This window comes from Triturus cristatus, chromosome 1_2 (genome assembly GCF_964204655.1).
Source record: "Triturus cristatus chromosome 1_2, aTriCri1.1, whole genome shotgun sequence".
Taxonomy (NCBI): Eukaryota; Metazoa; Chordata; class Amphibia; order Caudata; family Salamandridae; genus Triturus; species Triturus cristatus.
In genome coordinates this window covers 85,154,021-85,168,083 of record NC_140580.1, presented here as the reverse complement: position 1 = coordinate 85,168,083, position 14,063 = coordinate 85,154,021, and the positions used below count along the sequence as shown (strand labels likewise).

General features: G+C 42.5%; 1 protein-coding gene across 10 annotated transcripts in view; it reads left to right on the top strand.

The window, feature by feature from the left end:
• LOC146866846 (scavenger receptor cysteine-rich domain-containing protein DMBT1-like) overlaps positions 1-14,063 on the top strand; it is a 1,139,300-nt gene that overhangs the window by 252,955 nt on the left and 872,282 nt on the right. For all 10 annotated transcript variants that reach the window (XM_085602006.1, XM_085601995.1, XM_085601984.1 and 7 more), the window contains exon 9: positions 2,585-2,796. In XM_085602006.1, coding sequence (XP_085458132.1) covers positions 2,585-2,796 — 212 coding nt within the window. The remainder of the gene's footprint in view (positions 1-2,584; positions 2,797-14,063) is intronic.

The window sequence follows — 14,063 nt, the reverse complement described above, 5'->3', positions numbered from 1 at the left end:
CTTTCACAAACTGCTGGAGGGTGACACTATTCTCCAAAGGGAAAGCTATGTCTTGTTATAGAATTGATCTTTCAGAATTATAATTGTTTAATACCCCTGTGAAATCGTGAGCATGGGTGACTGTTGTGCAGTACAGTGACTCACTGGACAGTAACTTTACTTTGAAAATTGTTCAAGCAGCACCTCTGGACTGGACAAATCTGAACAGTCCATTTCATGTCCAGACCAATATTTGCTAGGCAAGTCAAATGCTGACCTGAATGAAAATACCCATTAGTTGTCTCCCTAGCAAGCTTATGCCAAAATGGTATTTACTATGCATGAGAAAGGCACAAGTGTTTGTTAGCTGTGTGTCCTAAAAAAGCAAAGGCTGCACTTGTACGGCTATTAGTTTGTGATGCCACAATGCCCTTTAAAAGCAAATTTCCCTAAGCAATACAAATAAAAATTGCTGCATTGATGGATTTGTAGGATCATAAACAGCAATGTGGTATCTATGAGTTTGAAAGTTGAGATGCAGCAGTTGCCTGTGCTGTACGCTCTGTTCTGTGCTACAAAGATACACAAGATAGCTTGGTATGGGGAGATCTCTCAGCCGATAGAAGTTAGAGTGTCTAAGTCACAAGGAAGGTAAAGAGTGTGCTGCATAACCAGAATTATGTGAAGAGACATACATGAGCTATAGCAGGGCAGTGGAGGAAAGAGGTAATGGTTCTAAAATCATCATATGCCAGCCTGGTGGAGAACTGAAGCTTAAAACTCAGCAGCGGAGAGGTAGGTCTTAGTCCCAAGAGAAAGCTAAAACATTCTGAACTACTGTCTAATGACAGTAGGGATCCTACCGACACATTCTGTACAAGTAGGCAGGCAATAGAGCACTCCTGGGATGACTTTAGGCCCGTCCCAGAGACTTATCACCAACAATAGGCAAATATTGTCCTTGCAAGAACCTGTAAGCAAAGGAGTTGCTTGCCGAGTCGTGTGACTAAGGTGAGTGTGGCAACCCCAGGACCACTACTGGCATGAAAGTAGGTAATAGAGGGACAGGTGAAAGTAAAACTGCATCTGATTTACTGTGGGGCAGTATTTACGGACCATGCATCCAGGATCATGCAGTTACCACAACTCTGAATTGGATCATTTCAATGAATTAATACACTAGTCTGCTAATTATCACAAATTAATAAAGTGCCCATTGTACAGCATGTTTATTATAGTCCCGAAAGATGAAAGCATACAAAACAATCATGAAATTAGAAACTGAATGTTGCAGGGCAAGAGGAGTAGGCACATGAATAAATAAAAATAAAGTCAAAATAATGTAAGATCCTTAGACATGAGATATGTCTAAGGAAAGATGTGGTAAATCCTAAAACAATAGAGACAGACAACAAATAGGCAAAGAGTACTCTGGAACGGATTAGGAATTCTGCATTGGCAGAAATATTGGTTTCGGAAGAGAAACGTGAAACAAGTTAAGATATTACTCCACACATAATTTTATCATAATAAAAATGAAAAAGGCAAAAGCTGATGAGACAGCATGGTGTTGTCTTTAAAGAAGCTACTCAACAAAATGTGCATAAAATATAGATTTGAGGGTACTATCAGAGTGGAAACGTCAAGGGAGATATTATTAATAATCTTGGCATTATCATTAAAGGGAAAAATCATATCTGAAGCAGAAGAACGAGCATCTCTACCGTAAAGGGGATGAGAAACCATTCTCCTCCAAACTCCTTCCCAGTGCTCCCTCTGGAAGAGCACAGTCCTGAAGAAGGAGCAAGGGTGACGAAAGGCGTAGTGTAGATTTTTTCTTTGGGGAATTTCAAGTCAAAGAGAAGAGATGTATTGCCTCACGAAACAACAGCCAATGATGAAGCCAGATGAGCACAAAACAGGAATTCTTTAACCCCTTCAGCGCGGCGCGGATTCCCGCGCTGTGCTGAAGGGTTCGAGCGCGGGCGGGGCCATGACGGAACGGTTCCGTCATCCGCACAGCGCAACCGATGCTCATGATGGAACCGTTCCGTCATGAGCATCGAAGGGGTTAAAGGATATCAGATATTTGAATGTTATTATATGCAAGACATACAGTTGCCTGAAGGAGGAGATCATTAAAATGTAATAGCCATATGATGCATTTTATAAGGAGGAGTAATTTCATGTGAATTCTAAAGCAGGAGGAAGCAAAGAAACTAAACCTACATGGAGTAGCTCACACTTCCACACATCTAAGTCTGTCGTGTGGTAATTCTCTAGTGGGATTGTGATTGATTGTGATCCCCATTTGGTCCATAGAAGGCTGTGTTGAGGAAGATCTCTGTGGGCCCCATTCTACCTAACATGTATCTTATGGATCTTTCCTCATGTGAGGTTGCTGGCTACCTGGCTACCTATATGCCTATAAATCAATAATAAAGAAGCATGGTAGACAGAGTCCTCTACATGACCTCCAGTGGTCCTTATTGTCCCTTGCCCATCCCACTCCTTGCACTAGAATAGCTACAAATCATTTATTTCTCTGATGGCTTAATCAGGTATCCTTACTTGATTGTGACACACTATACTTCTTTCTCCTCAGCCTGGAAATTGCTCCCAACTGCATGTTCGATTCCATTTCTGTGTTCAATGGACCTCAGTATACTTCTGCTCTCCTGGGGAAGATCTGCAACGATTCCTTTTACAGCTTCACATCCACATCCAACAACATGGATATTCTGTTTGTGAGTGACTCGAGCATCACAGCGACTGGATTCCAGGCTTTCTACCAGTCATACAGATGCAATGGCACAGGTATGTTCAACCTGAAGAGAAGATTAGGAGGTTGATGGAAAGATGGCATCAAAGTGAGTTGGAATAAGAAAGTGCAAGGTGTCCTTAAAGGGGTGTTGAGCCCCCCTGCGAGATTACATTGAGGGCCTCGATCGAGTGGTATGCAATGTGAATAAATAGAAGTGCCGCTGATGTTTGCAACCATTTTTTCCACTTATGTACAATACCGGAAGAGATAAATAATGCGTTCATCGCATTTCCACAAGGTCCTACCGGGAGTAAATTATGCAGGGAAACAGTGTAATAGGAATACAAATAATCCTGAAAAACAGTCACATAAAATGTCATTGCTTGTTATTCCCCAATGCTTACTGATACAGTAATAATGTAGTGCAAAAGTAGAACATATGCACACCTGTGAGTTGCACCAGTTATTGTCAAGGTTCTTGTAATGAGTTCTGTTAAATATTCTGCAACAGCTACCCCTTACACATCATTTTTGAGTACGTATATCACATGTATGTGATATGAGCTTACATAGTGTAAAAAGAGTGAATTAACTTGCTTCACAGATCTGTGTTTCATTCTTAGGACATTAATTGGGATGGTGGGACGGTGGCAAGGCCTGCTCACAATATAATACTTCCAAGCTAAGTTAAATGAGGACCGTTATGTTGGATTGCAGTAACACATGCAATTTACAACCTCACACAACTGCAGGAATGCTCTTTATTGTAGGAAGAAAATTAAAGTGGTCCACACAACTTGTGACAGTCACCATCACTCTTAAGTTCCTAACGAATTCTTTCACCAAAAGTAGAGTTTCAAGTTTGTCTTGTCTTCAAATACTCTACTGCAGTTGTGCATATTTGATTTTTTATCAACTGAAGTACTGCCCATTTTGTAACTACAATAACATGATCTTGCATTTTTTGATGACCATTTTCATTAACTTTACATTCCTCTGACCTTCCCTGCATACACTATGAGCTGTAATTGAAGTCTGAGGTAAGTTATTTAACGCTCAACGGGAGCTTTTGAATTTCCGAAATGTCATTCTGCTGTAAGTCACTTTACCATAACTCTTAACTTTATTCTTAGCACATTTCTGTTTGATTCATAGATGTGGAAGGGTAATTTCTACATTAATTTATTATTGTTTTAAGATCCATCAGGGTGTGACATCATTGGTACAGTTCAGCGTCCTCCACATGTGCATCACTAGCTATAAATGATAGTCTACTGAATCAAATGCAATAGGTTTTCTGCAACTGGTACTCAGAACTCACATATCCGAAAGTACTTTATTAAGTGATTATGAAGAAAAAGGAGTGTTGATGAAATAAAATATTTGCCTAAGATCACACAATTTAAGCAGTAAACCTCACTTTATCCTGGTTTTCTGGTTTCACTTGGTACAAGTCAGCCATAAAAGTTGAACTAAATCCTTTAGACTTACTTCTATGTCTAACCAGCCCCTTTTTTTGTGATATTATATATATATATATTCACTGAAAAAAACATAGGTTTCAGGCACTTTATAGTTAGAAATTAGCTTTTTAAAAACCTTTGAAATTCACTGAAAAAACCATAGGTTTCAGGGACGTTATTGTTAGAAATTAGCATTTAAAAAAACCTTAGAAATTCACTGAAAAAACCATAGGTTTCAGGGACGTTATAGTTAGTTGGACATTTGACTCATATAAAACCAGAGAAATTCGCCTGTTATAGTTAGTTGAGCAATGCACTGCTGATGACGTCACATATTACATCACTCATGACATAGTCAGTGGCATCACTGATGACATCTCAAATGACATCACTGATGACATCACTGATGGCATCATCCAGTGAATGTGTGTTTCTGTAAAGTTTAAATATGTTTTATAAATATATGTATGCCAAGGTGTATTGAAAAATTAATGACTGTATAAGACTCAGGATGGATGATTAAGTAGGTATGTGTCTAACTGTATAAGTGACTAATGAATTATGTGTTGCTTAATGCATGTGTTAGCGACTGATATAGACATTCACACAGTTTAGTTTGTTAGTTGGTGTGTAAGCAGTTCCATGGTTTGGTTAGCAACTAAATGAGGATCTATATGAGCTATTCATTGCTTGTCTGAGTACCTGTATGAGTACCTGATTGTCTGCGTTGGTGAGTGGGGGGGGTGTGACTAGATGTGTGAGTGGCTAATTCACTAGGTATATGTGTTCAAGTCTGTATCTGTGAAGGTCTTTATGGCTGAGTGAGTGTGTGTATGAGTGTCTCGGTGAGTGAATAGATGCCTCAGTGGTACATGTGAATAACTCCATATCTGAAAGGCAGTATATATGAGTATTGGACTGTATAAATTACTATATGTGAGAGTGAGTGATTGTGAGAGTGCCTGTATGGATCAGTGTGTCCTTGTATTAGTTATTGTATTAGAGTGTAAGTATGTGTTAGTATATGTTTAAATAAGTGACGTGGTATATGTATAACTGTACAAGTGAGTAAATGAAAGTGTTATTGGTTATTTCCATTACTGACTAGGTGTGTGAATAACTCTAAGAATTAGAGGCAGTGTGTGAGTGTCTGTATAGATATGTGACTGGATACGATAATGCTGTATTGATGGCTGACTGTATGTATGGGTGAGTGTATAGGTGAATGAATGGATGTGTGTAGACCTACAAATTAGAGAGTGGATATGCACTAACTGGTATTGGTGTGTTCACGGTTTCGAAAATTGTAGTCTGTATTTTAGATTGGGTGTATCAAGTGTTATATTAGGGTCCGATCAGGAGCATCTGATTTTCATGTGAATGATGTCACCAGTGATGTCATCAGTGATGTCATTTGAGATGTCATGAGTGATGTCATCAGTGATGTGACTGACCATGTCATGAATGATGTAATATGTGACGTCATCAGCAGTGCATTGCGGGGGCGCGAGTTATAGTTAGCTCAACGTGAATTTCTACGTTTTTCTAAATGCTAATTTCTAACTATAACGTGCCTGAAACATATGGTTTTTTTCAGTGAATTTCAAAGGTTTTTTAAATGCTAATTTCTAACTATAACTGCCTGAAACCTATGGTTTTTTCAGTGAATTTCAAAGGTTTTTTAAATGCTAATTTCTATTTATAACGTTCATTAAACCTATTTTTTATTTCTGTGTTTTTTAATTATCATCCCATTCTCAACTTGGTGAAAACTGCAAATCTCACCACTCTTCCATCAATACCTTACACCAACAAAATCACCACAAACAAGAGCCACATTTAACGCTAATGAAATACACAGTAGGCGTTCCCGTGCAAAAAAAACACGAAAAAAACACTTCCCCATATTTTCAAAGACCAGCCAAATCTGCAATGTGATCCAAAAAGCAGGCAATGAGCTGAGTTAGCAGTAACAAATTAACATCAACCTTTAACTGGTGTAAGGAGGTCAACTATCTACTCCGTTATTTCGACCCAACTCACAGCCACATTTAAAGAACAACACGTGATACAGCTACTGATCATGCAGCTCTGACACCCAACAACGCCACAACACCCAGCCCCACCACCACCAGAACCTCCCCCCCGGACCACACCCCTAATACCACCGAGGCAGTACAAAACATAACAACATACCTTCCCAAAACGCCATGCCCCTCAGCCACACAATAGCTGAATGTTGGGAGATGAGCAACCAACTATATATGAAGGAGGCAAGTCACCCATCACTGATAAAGCACACAATGCCAAGTGTAATGCTCATGTGCTGCACAGATCGAACTATGCAAAGCACAAACCACTCCATGTGGAGATATACTATTGATACTTGTAGTGTAGTGCACAGTGGACGCAACCATGTTATCTCAGGCAGTGGGGAAGCTAACGGTCATGTAGCTGTGTTGTCCCACCCTGGAAGCGGAAGCGGAAGCGGAGTGGGCTGCTCCAACGTACGCCACTCCAGCGTAGGAGTATGAATAAATAGACCAGGCCCTAGGCGTGGTTCACTTGTGGGAAGACCAACGAGTCTGTCGGAACGGCAGCCCTCACCCTGGCACGTGGCAGCCGCCATAACCGTGGGCCTCCTCAACACAGGGCCCCTGCGAACCCAGCGGCACAGCACCGCGGACTTATGTCTGTACTGACTACTGCCTTCGATCTACACTACGGACAGCATGGCTCACAATTCAGATGCAGTGGCGATTGCAGGTGTCGCAGTCCAGTTCGCAAGACATGTTGCTCCCAGCGCGGCCCGCACGGACCACGCATGATCGCAGGCTGTGCACACGCTGTGTGCTTTAGGTGCTACTAACTCACTGCACCATAAGTCATCCCCACGTGGCCTTATCAACGCAGAATTCATTAGACAAAACACATTGCTCCCAGTGCGGCCCACCGGGACCACGTCTCATCGCAGGCTGTGCACACGCTAAGTACTCCAGGTGCCACTAACTATGCAGCTCAATTCAACGCCACGTGGCTGTGCGCCCATCCTGACAGCAGCCTCCGCCCTACACTGGAGTTACATGGTTCACAATTCAAGATTAGTAGCGACGCAAATTGTGTACGAGACTATAATGGGTTAAGAAGACAAAATGCTCCCAATCTGTGCAGCTCAAGTCAACGTCACCTGCCTGTGGGCCTTTGCTGACTGCTGCCTCTGGCCTACACTTTGGAAGACCGGCAACACGTGGTGCCAACTAACCCTGTTCAACACAAGCCGATCCCACATGTGTAACTGTGTCCTGAGTCCTCAATGGCAGCGACCACAGCACCAGACTCTCTTCGATCACTGAGGGGTATTTCCACATGGAAGACCGGCGACACGTGGTGCCACTGAACCTGTACTACACAAGGTTTGTTTGGGTCACCAACGTACGCACGTGGCTGTGGACCCTAGCTCACCGCTACCTCTGCCCTACACTGTGGGCGACCGGTGACAAATGGTACCACTAACCGTCTTCAACACAAGCCAATCCCACCTGTGGAACTGTGTCCTGAATCCTGAATGACAGTGACTCCAACTTCTTGCCAGCGACCACAGCACCAGACTCCCTTCGATTAGTGTGGCATATTTGCATATCGAAGTCATCAATGTGGAAAGTATTGCAGACAAAAAGATAACGCAGAAGATACATTTTACACAAACTGTCGATTTCCCTTTCCACGTCCAGTAATTTCCAAAGGAAGAGTGAACAGTTTTATGTCAGCAATGAGACATACCATCACTCGAAAATCACCCAAAAATACTTATAATTTAAAAAGAACAGAAGCATCAAAGTACAATAATGATGACAATACGGAGATTTTGAAGATGTGAAATGCAAATATCAACATACAATATAGTGCACATAACTCAATTGCTGTTTCTCACTATGTCACGTCATATATTTTCCAACTCTGAGAAAACAGAATTCAAAGAAATGTGAGAAGAAATTTCACAGGAGAAGAAACTTAGGAAAAAAATGTACAGCTTCAATTTGAAGATACTTTCACATCGAGAAATTGGATCCTACCAATGTTCGGATCGATAGACATCTGCAAGTTTATATTCAAAGTCAACAGGAACCATCTGGATAATTCTAGGTTTTCCTGTGGCACGAAATTGAGTTTTAATATAAATGTTATAAAACAAATTTGTGATGATATAGACTTACGTTTCTTTGCTAGTCAAGAGAACTGTACAGAAAATGACAGTTGGATTTGTCTAGGTGTTGATCAACAAATGGAAGAAAATACTGTTCTAAAGTTTGAAAAAGAAATAACAAAGTTTAAAGTAGTTTCTGGTGAAAATCCCACCTATATTTATATTTATTGCCGACATACTCATAAAAATCAAACTAGGAATGTAGATATACTACCACTAACCCTGTTCAACATAAGTCGATCCCACACGTGTAACTGTGTCCTGAGTCCTGAATGGCAGTCACCCCAAGTCCTTGGCAGAGACCAAAGCACCACACTCTCTTCGATCACTGAGGCATATTTCGATATGCAAGGCCAGCGACACGTAGTCCCACTAACCCTCTTTAACACAAGCCGATCCCACATGTGTAACTGTGTCCTGAGTCCTGAATGGCAGTGACCCCAACTCCGTACCACCACACTACCTTTGATCAGTTAGGGGTATTTCCATATGCACCTACAGACTCCAGTAGGCAAGTAAGTATCACAGTCCTACACCCTGCATATTATACTTTTAGTATCCTTGCTTCAAGAGCTTTTTTTATATCAGTTATAGCTTTACTACAATGACCAAATTAATCTTCAAACGAAAACTAAAATGGAAGAGCAGTCTACACTGCAGGCAGTACAGCTCGCAATTCCATTTTTAAATGCTAATTTCTAACAACAAGATCGTACTCAGAAAATACAACACTTTGTCAGTGTATTCTATACTTATTTTATCATTTCATCATACACCTACACTGCACTCACTAGGGCTCCCAATGCAAATTATTTCTTCATTCATTAACTACAGAGTCACTAGGCAAGTAACTATTACAGGCCTCAAATCTACATATTATCCTTTTAGTATCCTTTCTTCTTGAACATTTTTTATATCAGTTATACCTTTAGTACAATCACCAAATTCATTTTCAAGTAAAAACGAACACTCAGCAGTCTACACTGCGGGCAGCAGACCTCACAAATTGAATTTTGGACACGTGGTGCCAACTAACACTGTCCAACACAAGCCGATCCCACATGTGTAACTGTGTCCTGAGTCCTGAATGGCAGTGACCCAAAGTCAATGGCAGCCACCACAGCAGCAAACTCTCTTTGATCAGTTAGACATATTTCCATATGCAGTGACCCAAAACTTCATGGCAGCGACCACACCACCACACTTCCTTCGATTAGTGAGGAGTATTTTCATATTGAAGGCTGGCAACAAGTGGTGCCACTGAACCTGCACTACGCAGGCCAGTGACGCCACTAACGTATGCACGTGGCTGTGGGCCCTTGCTTACTACTACCTCTGGCCTACAATACGCTCTGCAGGCCTCACAATTCAGATAGAGTCGTGATTCCACATGACACAGTCCTATAGCCAAGACACATTGCTCCCAGTGCGGCCCGTCCACACCAAGCATCATCACAGGCTCATACACTCTCAATACTTCTGGTGCCACAAACCCTTTTTAACAGAAGCCGATCCCACATGTGTAACTGTGTCCTGAGTCCTGAATGGCAGTGAGCCCAAGTCCGAGGCAGCAACCACACAACATAATCCCTTCGATTTTTGAGGCATATTTCGATATGCAAGGCCGGCGACACCTAGTCCCACTAACCCTCTTTAACCCAAGCTGATCCCACATGTGTAACTGTGTCCTGAGTCCTGAATGGCATTCACCCCAAGTCTGTGGCAGCACCAGACTCCCTCTGATCAGTGAGGCATATTTCCATATGCAAGGCCAACAGCACGTCGTGCCACTAACCCTCTTTAACACAAACCGATCCCACATGTGTAACTGTGTCCTGAATCCTGAATGGCAGTCACCCCAACTTCGTGCCAGCGACCACAGCACCAGAGTCCCTTCAGTCTTATTTATTGTTCTTTTCTTTAAATACATTTTTTTATATCTAAATCTATACATGGCTAAGACTCTTCCTTGTCCAACCGCACAGGGACACTTCCGGGCCCAAGAAGGTTGTTGGGGGTATGATGGTAATGTGGGAAGAGGGTGCATTACCTGCTGATGTGGGGAGAGGCAGCGTCAAAGGGGTCTCTATCACAGAAAGAACTCCGATATGTTTTCACAAATATTTCAGACAAATGTCAGCTGACGGACTGAATCACAAAATGATTTTTCAATACTTATGTAGTGTGAGTTATGAACAGTTCGCACCCAGGCTCGCAGAGGGACAACTGCGGCCCAACCACTCCACTCAAAGAGGCAGTACTATGAGCCATCCACGCCATTGTAGCTATCCTTTCCCTGTTCCGTCGTACGTCACGCCACTCTGATTACATTCCAACGATGGCCCCACATAGCTACCTGTCGCAGGCGTACTTGCTGTTGGTCTGCAGGTCAGTGGTCTAGTTCTCCACATCTCGCACCCGCTCCCTGAGGGCAGGTTTGCACTCACACCACACCCGTCCGGCACATTCATCACAGGCCATGTGACAATGCAAATATAATAGATCGACAACGTCACATCCTTTATTGCCGGTGATGACTAGATGTCGGACGCTCCATGTGTCTCAACCATAAAGAGTCTTTCAAAATGTCCGCAGAAAGTTACTCGCACCCTAATCTGTATAGCCCTCAGGGGCCTACCACCCCCTTGGCGTGGACTTCAGATGCACAGGTTTAGTGCCACCCGAAGCTCATATGGCCATCAGGGGCCTACCACCACGTGGCACGAACTTAACTTCCACAGGCTTAGCGGCACCAAAAGCTGATGTGGTCTCCACCATTGATGACTCAGGACTCAGCGACATGTGTGAGAACTCCTGGGCCGTGGAGAAGATGATGTGGTCTCCGCCATTCATGACTCAGGACTCAGCGACATCTGTGCGAACTGCCAAGCACCTGATGTGGTCTCCGCTATTCAGGACTCAGCAACATATCTGTGATGCGCGGAGGTTTGACAGGGACGTGGAGTGCCCACTGCTGCACACTCCGGTGGCACCAGATAATTATTTGCTCATGGATACACAGGGGCGGCAGTGTCTCTCTCTCTCTCTCTCTCTCTCTCTTTCTCTCTTTCTCTCTCTCTCTCTCTCTCTCCCTCACTCTCCCTCTCTCCCCCTCTCTCTCCCTCTCGCTATCTCTTTCTCTCTCTTCCTTCTGTTCCTTCTAGCTCTCTAACTCTCTCTTCCTTCTCTCTTTCTCACTCCCTTTCTTTCCTTCCCTCTCTTTTTCTCTCTCGCTTTTTTTCCTTCTCTTTTTCTCTATGTCTCTCTCCTTTGATATGTGCATTACACACGTCCTTATTTTGTGCTTTATTTTCCAGGCTCTGTCGTCCACATCAATGGTCCCCACATCAGTGTTCCACCTTGTTATTTTGTATTTTCTTTTATACATTTTGTTTATTACTTTATCGTTGATATATGTTAATAAAAAAAATAGAGTTTGAAAAAAAACATTAATAATGTTTCTGGTTGTTTTCTTAACTCCTGTGTAATTCTTTCTTGTTCCTATTACTGTTATTTGATGAAGTCCACCATGGTCTTAAATTTTGGAGGACTAATCACAGGAATACTGGTGATGTCTGCAGATTCCACCAACTTCTGAATAGTGTGTTAGATTTATCTCAACTTTACTTCCATTAAAGTGCTGATAATGAAATGCAGACTAGCTGTTCCTGTGCAAAAAGACACGAGGTGCACCCTTGCGATTTATTCTAAATACTAAAATCCTGTATTGAATTGCACTGACGTAGTGGCTGCACTCACAGTGTACACACAAAATCATTTACGAAACCTCATTGTATTTATATCGATTGGGAATCGGGCGTCAGGTGCTGGATCTTGATGAGATATACTGCCCAGTTCGTATATTGTCCTGCACATGCAAAAAATCACATCACAACTTTCACACCAACTGCAATGCGAAACAAATTCCGGCGATAAGCCACGTTAGCACCAGGGATTAACGGCACGTGCAGGTTAAATGTTCACAATTGTTTTAAGTTTTAAGTTCGAACAGAGCCTTCCAAATGCAAGTAGCTGGTGTGGTTGAGTTGACAACTTTTATCCTATGATATGTACTCCACGTTGAAACTGCTTTTTCTTAACCAATCACAAAGATGCTTTTCCACAAAACAGATTGTGCACCCTACTTTTAAAAAATAATGCTTTTCGTCTCCCAATCACGTATTGTTTTGTATGGCAAAAAAAAATAGTTGTTCCCCATCTTTAAACATATCTCTTATTCTACCAAGGAACTGCATGAGCTACAGACATCTTTCCATACCTTTCAGCCATACCTTCAAAATGCTAGTGTGGATCATAGGACATATATTTTCTGGTGCAAGAGGTATGCAGAATAGAGTTGACTTAGACATAGGTTTACAAAATGTGGACATAAAATGGTTTGCACAGAGAGGATTGAAGTGGCACCAATTGTTGCCTTTGATTTAAACCTGTTTGCATCTCCAACACCCTGACCTCATGATTGTGCACTGTGGTGGAAACGACCTGGCACATTGACTGGGGTAGGTTTGGAAATGCTTATGAAGGACACCTTTGGACAATTGATGTTACTTTTCCCTCAAACTGTCTTTGTATATTCCAATATATGCCAAAGACAGAAGTGGAAATGGTCAAAACATTTTTGTCCTCAGATTGAAAAATCTAGGAAGAAACTCAACAAAGCTGTGTCTGCAAACCTCAGAGACCACAAAATGGGGTCCATACACAACAACAACATACGTTATGATATGGCTGATATCTACAGAAGTGATGGAGTACACTTCACAGATCACGGAAATTGAGTTTTCCTGAATTACTTGAAGCTGTGCATCCGCACTTAAATGTAGCTCCAACTAAACAACACAAGGGCTCTTTTTAGAGCCACCCTATTACTGACAACTTAGGCCCGCTATTTTAGGGCCAGATAACGGCAACTCCCGCACCCTTGCCAAAATGTATTCTCCACACAGCTGTGACGCAGCGGCGAGACTATCTGACTTTGTAGTACAGAGCTCTCGCTTTGATCACCACCTTTACTCCCCCATAGGGGTGAGTAGTTTGCGCTTTGCAAATACCGCATTGATTTACCTTCGCACTCCCTGTACAACACCACCTAAGCACCATATACAAGTTGGACAAGTGTGGCACAGCGCCCAGTGCACATGACTTCACAGCATAGCAAACACAGGCTCACGGTTTCATACCTGAGTCCAGCAGCAGCTCAATTTAGCAGCATTACACTCTAGGCAATACCTCACTTAATTTCCGTATCCTGCACTTTGAGACCAGTAGGGGTCAGTACTTCACCGGCTTTACCCCGAGTCCGTCAGCAGCTCAGCTTATGCCCCCAGCGCCATCAGACACGTAGGAGTGAGTAGTTTGCACTTTACAAATAGCAAATTGATTTGATACGCGTGAATTTACCTTCCCACTCCTTGTATAACACCCCCTAAGTACCATACACAAGAGACAATGTTCGAAACAAAAGTTCCTCCGAGTAGGTATAACTACATACTGACACTACTTGGACAGATGTGGCACAGCGGCCAGAGCACATGACTTCACAGCATATGACACACTGTTTGGACTCACGCTTTCATCCCGAGTCCGGCAGCAGCTCAGCCTAGCACCATGAGACTGTACACAATACCTCACA